Genomic DNA, 25,357 nt, shown 5'->3' with positions numbered 1-25,357 from the left:
CTATAGAGGGAGTGTAGCAAAGGTTTACCAGACTGATTCCTGGGATGGTGGGACTGACGTATGAGGAGAGATTGAGTCGTTTAGGATTATATTCACTGGAGTTCAGAAGAGTGAGGGGGGATCTCATATAAACCTATAAAATTCTAACAGGACTGACAGGGTAGATGCCGGAAGGATGTTCCCGATGGTGGGGGAGTCCAGAACCAGGGGTCATAGTCTAATACGGGGTAAACCTTTCAGGACTAAGATGAGGAGAAATTTCTTCACCCAGAGAGTGGTGAGTCTGTGGAATTGGCTAGCACAGAAAGCAGTTGCGGCCAAAACATGGTATGTTTTCAAGAAGGAGTTAGATATAGCTCTTGGGTCTAAAGGGATCAAAGGGTATGGGGCGAAAGCCGGAACAGGTTACTGAGTTGGATGATCAGCCATGATCATAACGAATGGCGGAGCAGGCTTGAAAGGCCAAATGACCTACTCCTGCTTTATATGTTTCTATGTAAAATTGAGCATGTCACCCCATGAAGAAAAGTGGGAGGGGGGAAACCAGTGAATTATCGACAGGTTAGCCTAACAGCTGCCAGTGTCCGCCAAAGCTGGCGGGCTGCCATAAAGGCGGGGCTAAAGTGTGGTGAGTGGAAGAGACTTAGTAGTTGGCAGGAAAAAAGACAGAGACGCAAGGGGAGAGCCAACTGTGTAACAGCCCCGACAAACAAATTTCTCTGCAGCACCTGTGGAAGTGCCTGCCACTCTAGAATTGGCCTTTATAGCCACTCCAGGCGCTGCTTCACAAACCAATGACCACCTCCAGGCGCTTATCCATTGTCTCTCGAGATAAGGAGGCCAAAGAAGCCTAACATCTGGTGTTGGGAAACTATTAGTGTCTGTAATTGAGGGTAGTGTTACTGAACACCTTGAAAATTTTCAGCTGATCAGGTAGGTCATGCCTGACGGAATTGTTTGAAGAAGTGACTCAAGTAGTGGATATGGGCATGTCTATGGGTGTTATTTACGTGGATTTTCAGAAAGCATCAAATAAAGTCCCTCATAAGAGATCATTAGGTATAGATAAAGACAAGTTATTGATCCGGTTAGACCACATCTGTAGTGCTCCGAGCAGTTCTGGGCACCACACCTTGGAAGGAATGCAACACAGATTTACCAGAATGATACGTAGACTCCAAGGGTTAAATTAGGATAAGATATTACACGAACAATTGTTATATTCCCTGGAATTTAGTAGGATAAGAGGTGATTTTGATCGAAGTTCAAGATATTAAGGAGAACAGATAAAGTAGACAGAGAGAAACTATTTTTGCTGGCTGTGGAGCCTCGGTCTAGGGGGTATAGTCTAAAATTAGAGCCAGACGTTTCAGGAGTAAAACCAATAAGCATTTTGTCTTCACAAAGGGCAGTGAAAACCTGGAACACTCTCCCTCAAAAAGGCTGTGGAAGCTGGGGGTCAATTGAAAATGTCAAGACCGAGATGATCAATAGGTTTTGTTGGATAAGGATAACCAAGGATTATGGAGCAACAGCATAAAATGGAGTTAAGGTACAGAGCTGCCATGTTCTGATTGAATGGTGGAATAGGCTTGAGGGTTGAATGGCCTCTTACTGTCAGAGTTGGTATTACTTCCCCTTGCTGGAACAATGGAATTGCTGGAGGGCAATACTTTCCGTGGCCAGCTGGAAATGTCCAAAGAACAACAGCAATTTTTAAACAAAAGGGTACGAGTGGGATTTAAAAATGTGGGAAAGGTATCACTGTCAACAAGTCTGGAAATAGGACAATGAAGGCCCTTGGAACGTTAGATTAAGGGATAATACATTTGCACTGCAAGGGTGCAGTCGGCCAGGACACAACTTGTGGGGAGAGCAAAATTAAAGGTCATCAATATAAGATAGCAACCAAGAAAATTCAGAAGAAACTTCCTTACCCAGAAAGTGATAAGAATGTGGAACTCACTACCACAGGAATAATTGAGGCAAATAGCATAGATGTATTTAAGGGGAAATTAGATAAATACGAGCAAGGGAATATAGGGTTATGCTGATAAAGTTAGATGAGAAAGGACTGAAGGTGGCACGACTGGAGCATATATGCTGGCATAGACTGGTTGGGTCAAATGGCTCGTTTGTGCTGTAAATACTTGGTAATTCTAAGTTACTTACTTCCTGAGCTCAGGTAACTGTAGGGAATTATAATGGGAATACTACACCCTGTCCTGGAATGCATTACTTAGAGGCAATTCTTTTCAATATATTGGTCAAGATGCGAGTGACGCCACATTTATTGCTCATTTCTGGAGCCCAAGAAGGTAGCAGTGAGATTCCTTTGTACTGCAGCTCTGGTTGCTGATGGCAGCAAGGGGAGGAGTTCATAGAATAACTGTATGGAGCTGGTGATCAATTTATATTCCCTTAATGCTTCATGGAATCAGCCACAGCTCAGTGGGTAGTGCTCTCACCTTGAATCAGAAGATTGTGGTTTCAAGTCCCACTTCAGAGACTGGGGCACAAAATCTAGGCAGACACTCTCAATGAAGGGAGAACAGAGTTGAACTGAGGCACTGCCTGCCTCACACGCAGCACTATTTTTTAAGAGCAGGGGAGTTCTCCACAGTGTCCTGGCCAATATTTATCCCTCAATCAACATAAAAAAAAAAAGGATCTGGCTATCCCATGTCTGTTTGTGGGATCTTGCTGTGTACAAATAGGATGCTACATTTCCTACATTACAGCAGTGACTAAAAAGTACTTGATTGGTTGTAAAGCACTTTGGGACATCGAGAGGGCAGGAAAGGCGCTATATAAATGCACGTTCTTTCTTTTGTTCAGTTTACGATCCATATCAAATAAATAAACACACTTTTCATTAAAGAAATGAATGCATCTCACTCCTCACAGCAGACTGACCCAACAGTTACTAAATCACCTGTGGCTTACAGCACTCACCTTTCGGAGTTCCAGATGTGATGGGTGGGACTGCAGTCACCATGTTTGTCCCACCAGGTTGTCTTGGGGTTCTGGGGGAGCCACCCGGTTGCCTTGGAGAATCCTGGGAGCAATTACAATAAAACATCACTCACGTTTGACTTTAAATCCGTTAATATATTTGGAAAAGTACAACGTGAGCAAGCTCACATTGCTGGGAAGTGGCAATACTTTTACCACATCTGGCATTTTGAACCCAGAACTGATGTTACCCCCATAATCCACAGAGGTGGCCTTCCAGCTTGGGTCTTCCTGACAGCCAGGCCACAATAAAACCATACAGCACAGAAGGGGGTCATTCAGCCCATCATGCCTGTGCCTGCTCTTTGAAAGAGCTATCCAATTAGTTCCACCCCTCCTTTTTGCCTGTATTCTTGACTTTTTTTCCTTTTCAAGAATATCTCCAATTCATTTTGAAGCTTACTACTGAATCTGCTTTTACCACCCTTTCAGGCAGTGAACTTCAGATCTTAAAGCTTGTGGTTTTCCATTTTGTTCAGTAACAGAAGATCGCAAGCAATGAATGTAAACTCGCTTCTTGCGATCTCTTTGCCAGACTTTATTTCCCACTGAGATACCCTTCCAGCTTTCTTATTCAATCATTAATTTAATCTCTCAACATGACAGAGCAGTGTACATACTGTCAGAGTTCAATTTATTCTCATTTCATCCTACTAAGCGCTCAATGCCAGGGCAGTAATGAGAGAGTGCTGGACTGCTGGACAAGCTGTCTTTTGAATTTCAAACCGAGTCTGCACTCTCGGGTTAAAGAATAGGCGAGTTGTCCCCAGCATCCTGGGACCAATAATCATTCCCTCAACGATCATGAAAACAGATGGTCAGGTCATTATCTCATTACTGCTCGTAGGGTTTGCAGTTCACCATTTTTTCTTGTTTTCATTCAAGGGATGTGGATGTCGCTGGCAAGGCCAGCATTTATTGCTCATGTTTAATCGTCCTCGAGAATGCGGTGGTGAGCTGCCTTCCTGAATACAACTGAGTGGTGGGTGCTAGGCCATTTCAGATCAACCACTTTACCATGGCTTTAGAGTCACATATAGGCCAGACCAGATTTTTTTTTTTAAGACAACAATCCAGTCGTTCATGGCACCATTAAGGACACTAGTTTCTGATTCCAGATTTATTTAATTAACTGAATTTAAATTCACCAGCTGCCATAATGAGATTTGAACTCATGTCACCAGATCATTAACCCAGACCTCAAGATTACTAACTCAGTAGTATAACCACTCAGCTACCGTAAGCCGAGTTGGCTGCCATATTTTCTACATTACAGCAGTGACTACACTTCCAAAGTTCTTTATTGATTGTAATGCGCTTTGGGAAGTGCTAAAGTCATAAAGGTGTTTCATACATTCAAGTCAATCTTTCTTCTATAAGGAGTGATTCTATTTATATGGCAGCAAAGCAAAGGTGGTTAAAAGATTTCAGGGGCTTTAAAACTGTGAAGGGTTTGATGTAATGAATAGGGTGGGGAATTATGGATGAAAATCATCAATTTAAAATTGTCACTAAGACAGCAAAGAGAGCAGGAGAAATTGCTTTTGAGCACTGGAGCATGCAATGCTTTGCCACAGGATTAGTTGAGGCAGAGACTTTAGCATCTTGCAAGGGAAAACTGGATAAGTATTTGAAATGGAGGAAGATACAGGGCAATGAACAACAGAATTACTTTTGGATCGCTCTCTCAAAGTCAACACAGACACGATGGGCTGAATGGCCTCCTTCATCAATAATTCAAAACAGCTTTTATACTGTTGCCATTAATAGATCTTCCACATCATGCTCCCCCACCCCCACCAATGACCAGACCCTCAAAAAACATTAAGGAAGGTCCAGGGCAAGAATAATGACTTCATTATGTCAACTGCATATGTTGTTGCCCTGCCAATGCTGGAAGTGCATTGTAGCTGGTTTGCAGTATAAACATGGCGGGGGTGGGGGAATTCATGTTCCCTGTTCCCCTTCCTCATACACAGCACATCCAAGTGACATTCTAAAGTCCTGCTGCAGCAATGTCGATAGACAGCTCTGCCGCACCGTACGGGAACACTGCACCCAAGCATCAAGTCAGGAGTGCTGCCCATTCTCTGGCTGCCTCTACAACTGGCAGTTCTATAGTGCAAGAGGTAACAAGAAGGAGCAACTTAACCTGCTTTTATATTGCATCTGAGTACAGGAATCCCTGAGCCAGCTTTCAACATTCACACTACTAAATCTAAGTCCCCAGCACTAGCAGATTCTCTAGACTCTTGCCCATGAGTTTGCTGGTTGGATAAGGTGAACACACGGATCTTGGCCTCCTGGAACTCAAATTATAAAGCAGCACAAATATACAGGCATCTTTAGGCACACCAGGTAAGCGCAGAGGGATCTCACTCCATGGGGATAATGGGGCAGTCCAGAAGAACACAAAGCCTTCTTTTGGTTTTAAAAAACAAACATAAGTTTTCATTTCAGAAAGTTCAAGCTCTCTTTTTTTCAGACTTACGGCAGGTCTTGAAGGAGTGGCAGGTTGTTTGGCAAGAAGAGACTGCAAGAGAAAGGGTAGCCAGTGTTAGAATACATCTGAAAGGGGCCATACTGTCTCAGCACAGAGAGTAACTGGAAAGTACACTGCAGTTTTTGTCAAGTCATTGATATCAGCTTGTGTTCCTGCTCAGGCTAAGCTTTGGGACGTATGCAGATGGTCAAAAGCCTGCATTTTTGAGATCCAACCCCATTTTGCAGGTTTGGGTTGGGGGAAGCGGGTGGGAGAAAAGGGCACAGAGTGACTTTATCCCTTCTATTTTTATTGCTTACATGAAGCATTGTAAATATTCAAAGCCATAACAGTGGGTTAGTGTAGTGGTTATGTTACTGGACCAGTAACAGAATCATAGGAAATAAAAGTAGGCCATTCGGCCAGTCAAGCCTGCTCCACCATTCAAACAGATCATGGATGATCATCTACCTCTATACCACTTTTCCCCCACTATCCCCATATTCCTTGATGTCATTAGTATCCAGAAGTCTATCAAATCCTGTCTTTAACATGCTCAATGATTGAGCTTCCACAGCCCTCTGGGGTAGAGAATTCCACAGATTCACCACCTTCTGAATAAAGAAATTCCTCCTCATCTCAGTCTTAAATGACCTGCCCCTTATTCTGAGACTGTGTCTCCTAGTTCTCGACTCATCAGCCAGAGGAAACATTCTAACCACATCCACCCTGTCACACTCTAAGAATATTGTAAGTTTCAATGAGATCACCTCTCATTCTTCAGAACTCTAGACAATACAGACCCAGTTTCTGCAATTTCTCCTAAGGGAATGGGCTGGTGAACCTCTCCGTTGCACTCCCTCTATGGCAAGTATTTCCTTCCTTAGATAAGGAGACCAAAACTGTACACAATACTCCAGGTGCGGTCTCACCAAGGCTCTATACAATTGCAGCAAGACATCTTTACCCCTGTACTCAAATCCTCTTGCAATGAAGACCAACATACCATTTTCTTTCTTAATTGCTTGCCGCACCTACATACTAGCTTTTAGTGACTCATGAACAAGGACACCCAGGTCCCTTTGGACATCAACACTTCCCAATCTCTCACCATTTAAGAAATACTCGGCCTTTCTGTTTTTTCTACCAAAGTGGATCACTACACACTTATTCACATTATATTCCATCTGCCATGTTCTTGCCCATTCACTTAGCCTGTCCAAGTCCCCCTGAAGCCTCTTTGCATCTTACTCACAACTTAAATTCCCTCCTAGTTTTGTGTCATCAGCGACTTCGGAAATACTACATTTGGTCCCTACATCCAAATCATTTATATAGATCGTGAATAGCTGTGGGCCAAGCACAGATCCTTGCGGTACCCCACTAGTAACAGCCTGCCATCCTGAAAATGACCCGTTTATTCCTACTCTCTGCTTTCTGCCTGTTAAACAATTCTCAATCCATAGCAGTATACTACCCTCAATCCCATGTGCTCTAATTTTATTCACTAACCTACTGTGTGGGACCTTATCAAAAGCCTTCTGAAAATCCAAATACACCACTGGTTCTCCTTTATCTATGCTACAAGCAACATCCTCAAAGAACTGCAACTTTTTTTTTTATTCATTCATGGGATGTGGGCATCACTGGCAAGGACAGCATTTATTGCCCATCCCTAATTGCCCTCGAGAAGGTGGTGGTGAGCTGCCTTCTTGAACCGCTGCAGTTCTTGGGGTGTAGGTATACCCACAGTGCTGTTAGGAAGGGAGTTCCAGGATTTTGACCCAGCGACAGTGAAGGAACGGCAATATAGTTCCAAGTCAGGTTGGTGTGTGACTTGGACGGAAACTTGCAGGTCGTGGTATTCCCATGCATCTGCTGCTCTTGTCCTTCGAGGTGGTAGAGGTCGCGGGTTTGGTAGGTGCTGTCTAAGGAGCCATGGTGCGTTGCTGCAGTGCATCTTGTAGATAGTACACACTGCTGCCACTGTGCGGTGGGTGAGGGAGTGAATGTTTGTGGATGGTGTGAATGTTTGTGGATGGTGTGCCAATCAAGCGGGCTGCTTTGTTCTGGATGGCGTCAAGCTTCTTGAGTGTTGTTGGAGCTGCACCCATCCAGGCAAGTGGAGAGTATTCCGTCACACTCCTTACTTGTGCCTTGTAGATGGTGGACAGGCTTTGGGGAGTCAGGAGGTGAGTTACTCGCCGCAGGATTCCTAGCCTCTGACCTGCTCTTGTAGCCACAGTATTTATATGGCTACTCCAGTTCAGTTTCTGGTCAATGGTAGCTCCTAGGATGTTGATAGTGGGGGATTCAGCAATGGTAATGCCATTGAATGTCATGGGGAGATGGTTAGATTCTCTCTTGTTGGAGACAGTCATTGCCTGGCACTTGTGTGGCACGAATGTTACTTGCCACTTATCAGCCCAAGCCTGGATATTTCTACACAGACTGCTTCAGTATTTGAGGAGTCGCGAATGGTGCTGAACATTGTGCAATCATCAGTGAACATCCCCACTTCTGACCTTATGATTGAAGGAAGGTCATTGATGAAGCAGCTGAAGATGGTTGGGCCTAGGACACTACCCTGATGAACTCCTGCAGTGATGTCCTGGAGCTCAGATGATTGACCTCCAACAACCACAGCCATCTTCCTTTGCGTTAGGTATGACTCCAACCAGCAGAGAGTTTTCCCCCTGATTCCCATTGACTCCAGTTTTGCTAAGGCTCCTTGATGCCATACTCGGTCAAATGCTGCCTTGATGTCAAGGGCAGTCACTCTAACTCTCACCCTCACCATGCTGGTTTGTCAAACATGATTTCCCTTTCTAAATCCATGTTGACTCTGCCCAATCGTATCATTATTTTCCAAGTGTCCAGTTGTCACAACCTTTATAATAGTTTCTAACATTTTACCAACTACTGACATCAAACAGGTCTGTCGTTGTCCGTTTTCTCTCTCGTTCCCTTCTTAAAAAGTGGGGTTACATTTGCTACTTTCCAGTCTGCAGGAACCCTTCCAGAATCTATAGAATTTTGAAAGATAACCACCAATGCATTCACTATAACGATAGCCACCTCCTTCAATACTCTAGGATGTAGCTCATCTGGTCCAGGTCATTATCAACTTTCAATCCAGTTAATTTTTCGAGAACTATCTCGAAATTTCTCTCAGTTCCTCATTTTTACAAGTCCTTGGGTTCCCTAATATTTCTTGGACATTTTCTGTTTCTTCCTCCTTGAAGACAGACACAAAGTAATTTCCCCATTCTCCATCACAAATTAAAGGCCTGGATTAATAATGCAGAGAACAAGAGCTCAAATCCCACCATGGACAGTTTGAGAATTTGATTTCAGCTTAAAACATAAAATACTGCTATTAGTGAAAGTGACCATGAGCTGCTGGATCATCGTAAAAATCCAATTGATGTCCTCTAGGGACGGAAACTTGCTGTCTGTACCCAGTCTGGCATATGAGACTCCAGCCCCACACCAATTGGCTAACTCTGAATGCCCTTTGAAGTGGCCCAGCAAGGCATTCATTTATATCACAATGCCACACAGACTGCAGCAGTTTCAAGAAGACGGCCCACCACCATGTTCAAGGGCAATTAGGGGATGGGCAGTAAACGCAATGTCCACAGCCCAAGATTACAGAGATAAGGAGGAGTGAGGCCATGGAGGGACTTGAAAACAAGGATGAGAATTTTAAAAGAGGTGTTGCTTAACCAGGAGCCTGTGTAGGTCAGCGAGCACAGAGGTGATGCATGAAGAGGATTTGGTGAGAGTTAGGACACGGGCAGCAAATCTTTTGGATGACCTCGTTTATGGAATGTCGATCAGCCTGTCATGTCTATGCCGGCTCTTAAGGTTAATACGCTAGTCCACCTCAATTCAGAATTAAAACAGATGCAGTGTAAAAAAAGACCACTTAAAATACAGCTAAAAATGAAGTGTTAACAGCGATACCCAGGAAGGTGTTACCACAAGAGGGCAACAAACTCCACCTTTCCCAGACTGAAAGCCAGAAAGAAATTTTCATTCTCGTCTCACAAGATACAGGTTGTTGAGGCAGAAGGTCTCCAACCACTCACAGCGGTGCAATCTCACCTGTTGCTTCATGAGGAAAACTTGCTCGTCCTCTGCGGCCACTTCTTTATCATGGACTGGCTGGAAAAAGACATGGTCTAGAGTGAATATTAAACAGAAAGTGGCACTGAGAAAGCAGCAATATTCCTCCTTTTTCCTCTCAAGCAGTTGGTTCTTTCAGCCCCTTGAGCCGGTTCCACCATTCAATTAGATCACAGCTGATTTATATCTAAGTTGAACACAATTTCCATTCCGGTCAAAACTTAAAGCCCAAAAATAAATCTGAAAACTTTGTTTTTTAAAAATGTTCCTCCCCAATTTGTTTCCATTTCTCGAAGGCAGCACTTAGAACAGGGGTTTGTAACCTGCAGCTCTGCTGCTGCATGTGGCTGTAACATCTCATTTGCTGCTCCCAACCTTTCCTAGCTGGACTGCATTATCATGAAAAAACATTTAAAAAAAAAAATGAAGTCAAGAAAAGTAAGAGCTGTGCTTTTACTGAGAGGATGAAAAGCTAATTATGCGGCACTTTACAGTTTCAAATACTTATTTTAATGAAAGTCATTGTTCTCTAAATAAACCTGTTTGAGTGGTATAGCTGCACCATGGTTACAGATTATGCCTTTGATTTGAGGATCAGGTTTCATGGTTGTGACCATTATTCTTTCTAATATAGCTGAGACAATAAATTATTCTGAATGTGCTATTAGAAATTTTTTTTAAATCATGAGAATCAATAGCCAAAAGAATCGTCTTAATTAGACGCCTCAAAGTTTGTTTTAGAGATCACTGACAAAATTATAGCAAAATATTAAAAATTGTCATAATTCAGAGTTGGGTTTATATTAATTTTTTTTCTGTTGATAAATAAAATCAACACATTTGTTTTATTTATTAAATATGCAAATTAAGCATTCTACCAGAGACACTTGGCAATTCAGAATCATAGAATGGTTATAGCACAGAAGGAGGTCATTTCACTCATCATGTTTGTCCCACTGTGGGCTCCATTCCCCAGTTCTTTCCACATCCACCTTACTATTTTCCAAGCGGTTGTCTAACACCCTCTTAAAAGATGGGATTGACTCAATGTCAGTAGCCACTCTTGAAAATGTGCTCCATGTTCTATTCATACTCTATGTAACAATTTCTCGTAACCCCTCGCCCAGCTCAGCTCCGCAAACTTGACAAACCTTCAGCCGGGGCACGGGCAGCAGCACAGCTCTCAGCACCTCACCAAATGACCGTTCTTCCGTGTGGGGATCCAGGCAGAGTCAGCGGGCTTCTCAGTTGTGAGCTGGGTGGGTGTCACAGCTGAGCCAGGGGGGGTGGGGGGGGGGGGCAGGTAGGGGAGGGGTTCCCCAGTCCTGATCACTAGCTGCTGCTTTCACATAACTTTAACTGAGTGATGCAGGGAGGTTAGTGCAGGCAGAACTCTATCAATTGTGTTACCTTTTTGATCAGGGGTTTCGTGATTATATCTTCATAGGCCTCATCTTGTTTCACCGTCGCAAAGTTCTCGTGTAAAATAGCAATTTTCTTATCTTTGTCCCATCCTGCAGGACTGAAAAGCATAGAGAGAAGCAACAGTAGAACACACGGCAGATGCCTTTAAAACCAATTATAAATGACACTCATGGTAAATCAGTTATTTTACAAGGACAGACATGTCACACCATATCAAAATCTATGTTTTAAAAGACTTGCATATAAAATGCACTTCTCATCACACTTCAGCATAACCTCTGCTCACAGTAAGCAATACCACCAGAGATCTGCTGGCAAAACAGAATGTATTATTTTCCTGTTAAATGTGCAGCTTCAAGACTACAAGATGTAATTGCTCTGCCATCATGAAACTCCTTGAGAGTGTTCAGAGAAGATTTACCAGAAATGGCTCCAGGGATGAGAGATTTTAGCTGCAAGGTTCGGTTGCAGAAACTGAGGTTTTTCTCCTTGGGAGCAAAGGAGATTGAGGGGAGATTTATTTTATTTATTTATTTAGAGATACAGCACTGAAACAGGCCCTTCGGCCCACCGAGTCTGTGCCAACCATTTGATAGAGGCAGACAGGTTTAGATAAGGTAGACAAGGAAAAATGGTACGAGAACTAGGGGACACATATTTAAGGTTTTGGGCAAGAGATGCAGGGCAATGTGAAGAACTTTCTTTACACAGCGAGTGGCATGACCTGGAACTCACTGCCCACGAGGGTGGTGGAAGCAGACACGGTGAAATATTTCCAAAGGAAATTGGATGGGCACTTGAGGGAAATAAACTTGCAGGGCTATGGGGGATAGAGCGGGGGAGTGGAACTGACTGAATTGCTCTATAGAGAGCCATCTTGAACTTGATGGGCCGAATGGCCTCCTTCTGTGCCATAATGACTCTATAAATCAATGGTGGGGTCAGTTACAGGTTAGACTGGGATTAAAAAAAATAGAAGTGTTCAAGGCTGCAAAGTCCAGTCGTTATAGGTGATGGTGAATGAGGGCTTCATTGTTTGGCTCAAGGGAAAAAGACTTGTTAAGTCTAACGCACCTTTCACAGCCACCAGATGTCCCAAGGCGCTTTACAGCCAATTAATTACTTTTCAAGTACAGTCACTATTGTAATGTAGGAAACGGGCCAGCCAATTTGCACACAGCAAGCTTCCACAAACAGTAATATGATAAGGATCAGATAATCAGTTTTTGCGATGTTGATGGAGGGATAAATATTGGCCAGGACACCGGGGATAACACAAAATCAAAACACTGCAGATGCTGCAAATCTGAAATGAAAACAGAAAATGCTGGAAATACTCAGCAGGTCAGGCAGCATCTGTAAAGAGAGAAGCAGAGTTAACGTTTCAGGTTGATGACCTTTCATCAGAACTGGTAAAAGTTAGAGATGTAACAGGTTTTAAGCAAGTGAAAGGAGGGAGGATGGGGAAAAAGAACAAAAGGGAAGGCCTGTGATAGATTGGAAGCTGGGAGAGATTAAATGACAAAAGGGTTCATGGTGCAAGGCCAAAGGAGTGGTAATAGGACAGGTAAAGGAACATATGAATTAGGAGCAGCAGTAGGCCACCAGGCCCTTCGAGCCTGCTCCGACGTTCAAGATGTTCATGGCTGAACTGATTACTCCACATTTCCACCTACACCCGATAAACTTCCAACCCCTTGCTTATCAAGAATCTACCTACCTCTGCCTTAAAAATATTCGAAGACTCTGCTTCCACTGCCTTTTGAGGAGGAGAATTCCAAAGACTCACGACCCTCAGAGAAAAGATTTCTCCTCATTTCTGTCTTAAATGGGTGACCCCTTATTTTTAAACAGTGACCCCTAGTTCTAGATTCTCCCACAAGGTGAAATGTCCTTTCCACATCCACCGTGTCAACACCCCTCAGGACCTTATATGTTTCAATCAAGTCACCTCTTATTCTTCTAAATTCCAGCAGATACAAGCCTAGCTTGTCCAATCTTTCCTTGTAAGACAGCCTGCCCATTCCAGGTATTAGTCGAGTTAACCTTCTCTGTACTGCCTCCAACGCATTTACATCCTTCCTTAAATAAGGACCAATCCTGTACACAGTACTCCAGATGTGGTCTCACCAATGCCCTGTATAACTGAAGCATAACCTCCCGACTTTTGTATTCAATTCCCGTTGCAATAAATGATAACATTCTATTAGCTTTCCCAATTACGTGCTGAACCTGCATACTAACCTTTTGCGATACATGTACTAGGACACCCAGATCCCTCTGCATCTCAGAGCTCTGCAATCTCTCACCATTTAAATAATATGCTTCTTTTTTATTCTTCCTGCCAAAGTGGACAATTTCACATTTTCCCACATTATACTCCATTTGCCTGGTCTTTGCTCACTCACTTAACCTATCCATATCTCTCTGTAGCCCCCTTATGTCCTCTTCACAAGTTACTTTCCTACCTATCTTTGTGTCATCAGCAAATTTAGCAACCATACCTTCGGTCCCTTCATCTAAGTCATTTATATAAACTGTAAAAGGTTGAGGTTCCAGCATAGATCCGTGTGGCATACCACTCGTTACATCTTGGCAAACAGAAAATGACCCATTTATGCCTACTCTGTTTCCTGTTTATTTAAATTCATTCATGGGATTTGGGCGTCACTGGCCAGGCCAGCATTTATTGCCCATCCCTAATTACCCTTGAGAAGGTGGTGATCAGCTGCCTTCTTGAACCACTGCAGTCCATTTGGAGTAAGTACACCCACAGTGCTGTTAGGAAGGGAGTTCCAGGATTTTGACCCAGCGACAGTGAAGGAACGGCAATATAGTTCCAAGTCAGGATGGTGTGTGACTTGGAGGGGAACTTGCAGGTGGTGGTGTTCCCATACATTTGCTACCCTTGTCCTTCTAGTTGGAGGAGGTCACGGGTTTGGAAGGTGCTGTCTGAGGAGCCTTGGTGCATTGCTGCAGTGCATCTTGTAGATGGTACACACTGCTGCCACTGTGCGTCGGTGGTGGAGGGAGTGAATGTTTGTGGAGGGAGTGAATGTTTGTAGATGGGGTGCCAATCAAGCGGGCTGCTTTGTCCTGGATGGTGTCGAGATTCTGGAGTGTTGTTGGAGCTGCACCCATCCAGGAAAGTGGAGAGTATTCCATCACACTCCTTACTTGTGCCTTGTAGATGGTGGACAGGCTTTGGGGAGTCAGGAGGTGAGTTACTCACCTCAGGATTCCTAGCCTCTGACCTGCTCTTGTAGCCACGGTATTTATATGGCTACTCCAGTTCAATTTCTGGTCAATGGTAGCCCCAAGGATGTTGATAGTGGGGGATTCAGCGATGGTAATGCCATTGAATGTCAAGGGGAGATGGTTAGATTCTCTCTTGTTGGAGATGGTCATTGCCTGGCACTTGTGTGGCATGAATGTTACTTGCCACTTATCAGCCCAAGCCTAGATATTGTCCAGGTCTTGCTGCATTTCTACACGGACTGCTTCAGTATCTGAGGAGTCACGAATGGTGCTGAATATTGTGCAATTATCAGCGAACATCCCCACTACTGACCTCTTGACTGAAGGAAGGTCATTGATGAAGCAGCTGAAGATGGTTGGGCTGGGACACTACCCTGAGGAACTCCTGCAGTGATGTCCTGAGGCTCAGATGATTGACCTCCAACAACCACAACCATCTTCCTTTGCGCTAGGTATGATTCCAGCCAGCGGAGGGTTTTCCCCGATTCCCACTGACCTCAGTTTTGCTTGGGCTCCTTGATGCCATACTTGGTCAAATGCTGCCTTGATGTCAAGGGCAGTCACTCTCACCTCACGAGTTCAGCTCTTTTGTCCATGTTTGAACCAAGGTTGTAATGAGGTCAGGAGCTGAGTGGCCCTGGTGGAACCCAAACTGAGCATCACTGAGCAGGTTATTGCTAAGCAAGTGCCGCTTGATGGCACTGTTATGACACCTTCCATCACTTTTCTGATGGAAGGCTGATGGGGCGGTAATTGGCTGGGTTGGACTTGTCCTGCTTTGTGTGTACAAAACATACCTGGGCAATTTTCCACATTGCAGGGTAGATGCCAGTGTTGTAGCTGTACTGGAACAGTTTGGCTAGGAGCCCTAACCAATCTTCTATCCATGCCAAGGTATTACCCCCTACACCATGAGCTTTTATTTTCTGCAATAACCTTTGATGTGGCACCTTATCAAATGCCTTCTGGAAATCTAAGCACAATACATCCACCGCTCCAGTTGATCCACAGCATATTTAACTCCCTCAAAGAATCCAATAAATTAGTTAAACCTGATTTCCCTTTCACAAAAGCATGTTGACTCTGCCTGATTACCTTGAATTTTTCTAAATGCCCTGCTATACTGTCTTTAATAATAGCTTCTAACCTTTTCCCCAAGACAGATGTTAAGCTAACAGGCCTGTAGTTTCCCACTTTCTGTCTCGCTCCCTTTTTGAATAAATGAGTTACATTCGCTATTTTCCAATCTAATGGAACCTTCCCCAAATCTAGGGAATTTTGGATCTTTAAAACCAACTCATCAACTATCTGACTAGCCACTTCTTTTTACACCCGAGGATGAAGTCCATCAGGACTCGGGGACTTGTCAGCCCGCAGCTCCAGCAATTTGTTCAGTACCACTTCCCTGGTAATTGTAAATTTCTTGAGTTCCTCCCTCCCTTCCATTTCTGGACTTAAAGCTGATACTGGGATGTTACTTGTATCCTCAATAGTGAAGACCGATGCAAAATATCTGTTCAATTCATCTGCCATCTCCTTATTATCCATTATTAGTTCACCAGACTCACTTTCTATAGGACCAACACTCACTTTGTTAACTTTTCTTTTATAAATATCTATGGAAACTCTTACTATCTGTCTTTAGATTTCTAGCTAGCTTTCTCTCCTACTCTAATTTTACCTTCCTTATCAATCTTTTAGTCATTCTTTGCTGATTTTTATATTCTGTCCAATCTTCTGACCTGCCTCCCATCCTTGCACAATTATAGGCTTTTTCTTTAAGTTTGATACTATCTTTAACTGTTTTAGTTAACCACGGATGGCGGGTCCCACCCTTGGAATTTTTCTTTATCGTTGAAATGTATCTATTCTGTGTATTCTGAAATATCCCCTTTAATGTCTGCCACTGAATCTCTATTGACTTATCCCTTAACCAGATTTGCCAGTTCAATTTAGCTAACTCTGCTTTCATGCCCTCATACAAAGGTTTAGGGGTGTGAATGGCAGAATGATGAACTGCTGCCGGCTGGTTCTTTTTCCCCCAACTTCTCCCCTTTCACTTGCTCAAAACCTGTTGTAACATCTCTAACTTTTCCCAGTTCTCATGAAAGGTCATTGAACCTGAAATGTTAACTCTCTCTTTCGCTCCATGGATGCTGCCTGACCCACCAGCATTTTCTGTTTTTATTACACCAGGAATAATTCCCCTGATCATCTTAAAAATAGCACCATGGGATCTTTTAGGTCCACCTGAAATGACAGACGGAGCCTCAATTTAATGTCTCATCCGAAAGACAGCACCTCCAACAGTGCAGCACTCCCTTGATTTTGATGCTCAAGCCCTGGAGTGGGTCTTGAACTCACAACCTTCTGACTCAGAGGCGAGAGTGCTGCCCACGAAGCCATGACTGACACAATATAGCAGACTGAAAAGTACTGCCAGTTTCAAGCTGATCAGAATCAGTCAGCATCAAGTCACTGGCACACTGCAAATGTACTTTAGTGCATTGGCGCACCTGTGTAATACATTAAGTTAAGGTAGATACTTACATAAAAACCGCATCTTTCTCTACCACTAAGGCAGGCGTAGTAAACTGGAAGTCATACAATTTGTGGACAAGGTATTTATATAAGAGATCAATATTCTTCTCTTCTTTTATTGACGTGTAAATCAAGGCAGCACCATCTGAAAGGCTGGTTAAGGAAAGCATCTGACTGGGTGTCGCATTTGATGCAGGTGTGGCAGGCAGAGGAGGAGGAAACTGCTTTCCCTGGTATTGAAATCTACCCTGTTCAGCACACTCTAATTAAAACCGTTATTCTCTTGGCCTCAACTTAATTTTGCACCTTAACCACTGCCTGAAGGAACATTAAAAAATGAGCTCGACAAACATTCAGGAATTTGAGGATTTAAAAATGTTTTAAAAAATGAGCTGTAGCACGTGATGACACTGCTTTAGTACTTTGAGGCAACGCATGAGAATCGCTGAATCAAACTGGTATCGGGTGTCCCATGCTCTCGGCTAGTTTACAATGGCATGTCTGTGGTTCTGGTTACGCTTAAACCAACACAGCCACCACTCAATTCAACACGGTAATGTTTCAAACTGATGTCTGTTGTGTGTTTTCTGCCCTTCACTCCCTCCCCACCCCCTCAGAATTATTTTTAAACTGATTTTCTTCTTTTATTCTCTCCCACCCTCCTGCCTGGTTTCCACAGGTACAGGGTGCCAGCTGATACCTCTCCCCAAGTCACCATTAATTAGTTCTGCAAGCATGAACCTCGACGGTGGTTATCAGGAAGCTTTTTGACTGAGGGCAATCAGGAGTGGAAACCCTGCCTTGAATTTACCCTCCCTAACCCAGCAGCCTTCTCAATGTCCTGGCTGAGGTCAGCTGACTCAACAGGCTGGGCCCTGAACCTAGACCTTTCCTCAGCTGAATGGCTCAGCTACTCAACTAGCTAAAATACCTGAACACATCAGGAAAGCTCTCCTCACTGAAATTAGCTTTGTACAAAACCACAATTGGTCTTTGGAATAATTCAAAACTGCAAAAATGAGCAAATTTTCTTCATGGCTCTTAGAAGGGCAGAGAGCAACGACAAAAGAACACATTTGCACTCAACTAGCGCCTTTTGCATCTTGGGCCACTGCAAACCCCATCACAGCCAATTGAAAAGCTACAGAATGTTTTTGCAGGTGAACATGGCAGTCAATTTGTGCACAGAAAGGTCCTAAAAGCAACAATGACATGAACTGATCTCTTCCCATTTGTCTTTCTTCGTTTGCATATTTAACGAGTGGTGTGAGAAGCTGCCAAGCATAGGCAGTCCCTACAGGATAGGACAAGAGTGGGGTCAACATCTGCACTATGGCGATAATCATTTGTCATTTCTGAAGGATACACTGTAAGCAGAATCTGCGAATATGTGACTGAATGAAATCAAAGTGCTCATCTCTGTAATCGTGTTCCTTCTCTAGTACACTGACCGCATCGCACTGCAGGAGAAAAGAAAAGGGAGGTGAGCTCATACAGTAAATGATCAGCACAAATGAACTACAACAGAATCTAGCAAACATACAACTACAGCATTTTACAGACCTTTGAACCCTGAGAACCTTTTAGTCTGTTTCTAATACATACAAAGTGGAGAGAGAGACAAGAAACCAGTACATTGTCAGAGAAGGCCAAAGGCTCCACAAAGTACCTTGCCTGCATTTCTCTGGACAACAAATAACCAGTCTGAACTCATATACAACTAGTGCAGAGATGTCTATCCCATCATTCTGAGCTAGATTCAAACTGAGGTCCTAGAGACGCAAGATGAATAATACCTCCCAATCTCTGAAATTTTATTTTTACTCATTTTTGGTATGTTGGCATCACTGGCAATGCTGGCATTTATTGCCCATCCTTAGTCATTTAAGATGATGGTTGTGAGCTTTCTCTGTGGTGGATTATAACCCTAGCCCCTTTTTGGGGCTCTCTCTGATCAGGCGTACTTCTCAGATGATCGCTCTCACTCCAGGTTGAGAAAGACAGATATTAAAGACACCCAAATGGGTCTGAAGGACTGATCGAGCTCTCCCTAAAGGAAACAGCTGAGAATATTACTATCCACCAGTTAGCCTTTTTAAACAACTTTCAACCAGATTATAATAACCCAGATATTATAAGGATCCTGGTATCTCTCCTCAGTAACACACCTCCCATCAAAGAGCGTAGAGATGGGTTCAGAAGTCAGCGATACAGAAGACTATGTGAGACAATATAATTTCTGAATTATATCTAAAGAACTGAACATGCAATCCACAGTTGGTGAAACAATCACAATGTTAATAGTCCTCAGAAAAGAAAGAGTACAATCTCGTTTCTCGTAGAGAATCCCATTTTTAAATCTAAATATTGTTACAGTAAAATAGTTAAGCCATCCATCAATTAAAGTAACATTTACCTTAAATCCCCGAGTAGAAAAGACTACAGCGTTTAACGAGATACCTGTGTCCCAGTCAAGGGGAGAATTATCATCGCTTCACCCCAATAGACATTTCTTTAGTGCATGAGACACGGTGGAGCGTGTCCAACCAATCTAAAAATTTAGTGCATGCTTCCTATATTTATACTGTGTTTCAATTTGCATAACTAATTTCTTACATATGGGGGCGTTACCTCTTCTGCAAGTAAGTTTGTCCCCCTTTATTTCCCAACTATAACTATTAATTTCTAGTTACGATCCACCTAGGATTGTCCACATTAAACTACCTTATCAAGTATTAAACTGTGGTGGCTTTCGGGACCGTTTGTATGTTATCAATGTTTTACTGTGTGATGAGGTTTGTGACTTTTTGGAGTGAATCTCTCTCATCAGAAGTTGCTTTTATGTTCTAAGATGAGGCAAAAGTTTTTGCTGAGGCTTTTTGTATTACAGAAATTAATTTTTGTAACTTTTCAAAAGATGAACCTTTTAGAAAAATGTTCAAATCCCTCATTCATAGGAGAATGATTATTTTAAACTGATAATCCCTCATTATGGCCGGATTCCTTCACATCTCCTAGAACTGTTAGAAGCTGATTTGACACAACTGAGTGCCTTATTAGGCTATTTCAGAGGACAGTTAACAATTGACCAAGTTAATGTGGGACTAGAGTCACTTATGGGCCCTTGACTGGATAAGGACGGCAGGCTTTATTCCCTAAAGGACAGTGAAGCAGTTGGGTTTTTATCAATAGCTTCATGATCAATTTACTGAGACCAGCTTTTTTTTTAAAAAAAGAATTTCTACATTTTTTTTTTTAAGTCAGCCAATTTAAAAGTCTCAAACTGCCACGATGGGACCTGGATTATTAGTTCAAGATTTTGGATTACTAGTTAAGCAACCATAACTACTATAGTACCACACTTCATTAAAATGGCATCCCAGCAAGACTGGGCACCTTCAGGAAGAGGGTAGAAACTTTGCAAGAGGGAATTGTGTTTAACTGGAGCAGTGATATTCAATGAATAAGGTCAAAAATTAGATCCAAAACAAGCATTCATAACATTCCATTCATCTGCACATCTGGGCCGATATCCAAAACATTGTAAAGGGGGGGGGGGGGGGGTGTGGAGAAAAGAAAAAATCACAAGACATTCAAATAACGAAAGTGATTGTACTACAAAAACAAACAGCATTGCTAATGGCACAGACTGTGCTCTTATTTAAACACAAGCTGCAGCCACTGGCTCATACTGAAATTAGGGGCAGGTGCCAGCAAATTTAAATTTCTAGATTTTTTTTTTTAGTTGACTAAATTTAAAGTTTTGAACTGCCATGATGGGATTTGAACTCACTGTGGATTATTAGTTCAAGATTTTGGATTACTAGTCCAGCAACCATAACTACTATAATGCAGAAGCTGGAAATCTGAAATAAAAAAGAAATGCTGGAAATACTCAGCAGGTCTGGCAGCATCTGTAGAGAGATAAGCAGAGTTAATGTTTCAGGTCACTGACCCTTCATCAGAAATCCATTCTGATGAAAGGTCACTGACCTGAAACATTAATTCTACTTCTCTCTCCACAGATGCTACCAGACCTACTGATTATTAACCATAACTACTAACCTACCGCACCCAGCATGGACTTGAAGACAAATCACGTTTGGCTAATTTGATCAGTAAAGGAGGGAAGGAGTCGACATGCAGGTATTCACAGACTAATGTGCACCAACACATAACTACAAAGAGAACAGGGGAAAAGATCAGTTAATAGAATAATGAAAGGATGGGCCAGAAAATGGGAACATTTGGGGAGAGGCATTAGTAAATGGGGGAACTAAGGGAGGGCAACAAAGCAGAAAAGTCACCCAGCCCAGATGGAATCCATGTTTTTTTTTTAATATGTTCTTGGAATGTGGGCGTCGATGGCTAGGCCAATATCTACTGCCCATCCCGAATTGTCCTTCAGAAGGAGGTGGTGAGCTGGCTTGAACCGCTGCAGTCCATGTGGGGTAGTTACACAAACAGTACTGTTAGGAAAGGAGTTCCAGAATTTTGACCCAGCGACAGTGAAGGAATGGCAATATAATTTCAAGTCAGGATGGAGAGACTTGGACGGGAACTTGCAGGTGGTGGTTTTGCTATGCATCTGCTGCCCTTGTCCTTCTAGGTGGTAGAGGTCACGGGTTTGAAAGCTGCTGTCTAAGGAGTCTTGGTGTATTGCTCAGTGCATCTTGTAGATGTTACACACTGCTGCCACTGTGCCTTGGTGGTGGAGGGAGTGAATGTTTGTGAGTGGGGCACCAATCAAGCGGGCTGCTTTGTCCTGGCTGGTGTTGAGCTTCTTGAGTGTTGTTGGAGCTGCACCCATCCAAGCAAGTGGAGAGTACTCCATCACACTCCTGACTTGTGCCTTGTAGGTAACTGAGTGAAGTAAGGATGGAAGTTGCAGGGGGACTGGCCACAATCTTCCAATACACCATAGATATGGGCTGGTGCCAGAAGACTAAAGGATCATAGGAAATAGCAGGAGTAGGGCCCATCGAGCCTGCTCCACCATTCAAACAGATCACGGTTGATCATCCACCTCTACGCCATTTTATTCACTATCCCCATATCCCTTGATGTTGTTGAACATGCTCAATGATTAAGCTTCCACAGCCCTCTGGGGTAGAGAATTCCACAGATTCATCACCCTCCGAGTAAAGAAATTCCTGCTCATCTCAATCTTAAATGGCCTGCTCCTTAGTCAGACTGTGTCCCACCCGGTTCTAAACTCACCAGCCAGAGGAAACATCCTATCCACATCCATCCTGGTCACATCTTGTAAAAATCTGGTAAGTTTCAATGTGATCACCTCTCATTCTTTTAAACTCTAGAAAATATATGTCCAGTTTCTGCAATTTCTCCTCACAAGACAATGCCGCCATCCCAGGGATTAGTCTGGTGAACCTCCGCTGCACTCCATCTATGGCAAGTATATCTTTCATCCGATAAGGAGACCAAAACCGTACACAATACTCAAGTGCAGTCTCACCAATGCTTTATACAACTGAAGCAATAACATCTTTACTTCTGTACTCAAATCCCATTGCAATGAAGGCCAACATACCATTTGCCTTCTTAATTGCTTGCACATATTCTCCTGTTCAGAAAAGGAGGGATAAACCTGGCAATGACAGGCCAGTCAGCGTCACAGTTGCCGGGGGGGTGGGGAAGAGAATCTTTTAGAGACAGTAATCCAGGACAAAATTAACTGGCACTTGGAAAAATATGGGCTCACAAAGGAAAGTCAGCACAGATGTGTCAAAGGCAAATCATGTTTGACAAATTGCTTCCAATTTCCACCCTTCTCTCACCTTTACATGGTCCATCTCTGACACTTCCCTTCCCTTCCTCGACTTCTCTGTCTCCATCTCTGGGGATAGGTTGTCTACTAATATCCATTATAAGCCCACCGACTCCCACAGCTATCTCGACTACACTTCTTCACACCCTACCACCTGTCAGGACTCCATTCCATTCTCCCAGTTTCTCCGTCTCCGACGCATCTGCTCTGATGATGCCACCTTCCGTGACGGTGCTTCTGATATGACCTCCTTTTTCCTCAACCGAGGATTTCCCCCCACTGTGGTTGACAGGGCCCTCAACCGTGTCCGACCCATTCCCCGCACCTCTACCCTCACCCCTTCCCCTCCCTCCCAGAACCGTGACAAGGTTCCCCTTGTCCTCACTTTTCACCCCACCAACCTCCATATCCAAAGGATCATCCTCCGCCATTTCCGCCACCTCCAGCGTGATGCCACTACCAGTTGCATCTTCCCCTCCCTTCCCCTGTCAGCATTCCGAAGGGATCGTTCCCTCCGCGACACCCTGGTCCACTCCTCCATTACCCCCACCACCTCGTCACTGTCCCAGGGCACCTTCCCCTGCAATCGCAGGAGGTGTAATACCTGCCCATTTACCTCCTCTCTCCTCACTATCCCAGGCCCCAAACACTCCTTTCAGGTGAAGCAGCGATTTACTTGTACTTCTTTCAATGTAGTATACTGTATTCGCTGCTCACAGTGTGGTCTCCTCTACATTGGGGAGACTAAGCGCAGACTGGGTGACCGCTTTGCGGAACATCTCCGCTCAGTCCGCAAGCAGGACCCTGAGCTTCCGGTTGCTTGCCATTTCAACACTCCCCCCTGCTCTCATGCTCACATCTCTGTCCTGGGATTGCTGCAGTGTTCCAGTGATCATCAATGCAAGCTCGAGGAACAGCATCTCATTTACCGATTAGGCACACTACAGCCTGCCGGACTGAACATTGAGTTCAATAATTTCAGAGCATGACAGCCCCCCATTTTACTTTCATTTTTAGTTATTTTTTAAACATTCTTTTTTACAATCTTTTTTTTGCATTTATTTCATTTCATCTTTGTTTGTTCAGTTTGCTTACCCACTCTTTTTTTTCAGGTTTGCACTTGCTGCTGTTCAATATTCAGTGTATTTACACCTAATCTGTACTAATGCTTTGTCTTTCAACACACCATTAACATATTGTTTGCCTTTGCTCCGTGACCTTTTGGTCAGCTATGTGGCCTGGTCCAATCTAGATCTCCTTTGTTATCTCTTGCCCCACCCCCACCTCACTTGCTTATAACCTGTGGCTTTTCTAATATTTGTCAGTTCCGATGAAGGGTCACTGACCCGAAACGTTAACTCTGCTTCTCTTCCCACAGATGCTGCCAGACCTGCTGAGTGATTCCAGCATTTCTTGTTTTTATTTCATGTTTGACTAACTTGATCGAGTTCTTTGTTGAAGCAGTGGAGGTGGATAAGGGCTGTGCAATTGATGTGTATGTGAACTTTCAAAATGTGTTCAATGTACCACAGAATAGGATTGTTAGCAAAATTAAAGCCCATGGGATTAAAGGGACATTAACAGTGTTGATACAAAATTGGCTAAAGGACAGAAAGCAAAAGGTAGTGGTAAACAGTTTATTTTTAGGACTGGAGGGAAGTATATGGTGGTGTTCCCCAAGGGTTGTTATTCAGACCATTGTTCTTTTTAATATATATTAATGACCTGGACTTGTGTATACAGAGCATTCTAAAGTTTTTCAGGTAATAGTGACTCGAATGTAGAATACGAGGAGGAGAGTAACAGACCTCAGGGGAACATAGAGTGGTGAAATGGACAGACACACATCAGATGAAATTTAACACAGAGAAGTGTAAAGTAATCACTTTTGGTAGGAAAAATGAAGAAAGGCAATATAAATTAAACAGTACCATTTTAAAAGAGGTTCAGGAAGAGACACCTGGGGGTGAATTTACACAAATGTTTGAAGGTGGCCGATGTTAAGTTTGTTAAATGCATATGGCTTTATTAAGAGGCAAAGAGTACAAAAGCCAGGAAGTTATGCAAAACCTTTGTAAAACACTGGTTAGGTCTCAGGTGGAGTATTGTGCCCAATTCCAAACACCGCACTTTCGGAAGGATGTCAACGTCATGGAGAAGGTGCAGAAAAGATGGTACCAGGGATGAGGGACTTCAGTAAATGTGGTGAGACTAAAGATGCTGAGGTAGTCCTCGAGCAAAGAAGGTTACGAGGTGATCTGATAGAGGCGCTCAAGATCATGAATGATTTTGATAAGAGTAAATAAGGAGAAACAGTTTCCAGTGACAAAAGGGTCCGTAACCAGAGAAGACAGATTTGAGGTGATTGGCAAAAGAAGCAGAGGCAACAGGAGAGGAAAAAAATTATACAGCAAATGATGATGATCTGGAATGCACTTCCTGAAAGATTGGCAGAATTAGATTCAACAGTAACTTCCAGAAGAGAACTGGATAAATACTTGATAAGAAAAAAAATTACAGGACTATGGGGAAACAGCAGGGGAGTGGGACAAATTGGATAGCTCTGCCAGTCAGAACAGGCACAATGGCCCAAGGAACTCCTTTCTGTGCTCAATCACCTACTACGAAAGCTTCTGGTTTTGTTAAAAAGATTTTTTTTTTTTGAGTATTCGTAGTCAAACTGAAAAAATGTTGGACAAGTTTTTTTTCCAAGAGGG

The 25,357-nt window shown here is 43.3% G+C and overlaps 1 protein-coding gene across 1 annotated transcript in view; it reads right to left on the bottom strand.

Annotated features, from left to right (window-relative positions):
• Positions 1 to 25,357, bottom strand: part of dync1li2 (dynein, cytoplasmic 1, light intermediate chain 2) — a 134,473-nt gene that overhangs the window by 32,992 nt on the left and 76,124 nt on the right. The window contains exons 6-11 of the mRNA XM_068049063.1: positions 18,219 to 18,312; positions 16,862 to 16,997; positions 11,039 to 11,150; positions 9,608 to 9,667; positions 5,507 to 5,548; positions 2,956 to 3,058 (exon numbers count right to left, since the gene is read on the bottom strand). Coding sequence (XP_067905164.1) covers positions 2,956 to 3,058; positions 5,507 to 5,548; positions 9,608 to 9,667; positions 11,039 to 11,150; positions 16,862 to 16,997; positions 18,219 to 18,312 — 547 coding nt within the window. The remainder of the gene's footprint in view (positions 1 to 2,955; positions 3,059 to 5,506; positions 5,549 to 9,607; positions 9,668 to 11,038; positions 11,151 to 16,861; positions 16,998 to 18,218; positions 18,313 to 25,357) is intronic.

Source organism: Heterodontus francisci, chromosome 17 (genome assembly GCF_036365525.1).
Source record: "Heterodontus francisci isolate sHetFra1 chromosome 17, sHetFra1.hap1, whole genome shotgun sequence".
NCBI lineage: Eukaryota > Metazoa > Chordata > Chondrichthyes > Heterodontiformes > Heterodontidae > Heterodontus > Heterodontus francisci.
This window is presented reverse-complemented; position numbering and strand designations above follow the sequence as displayed.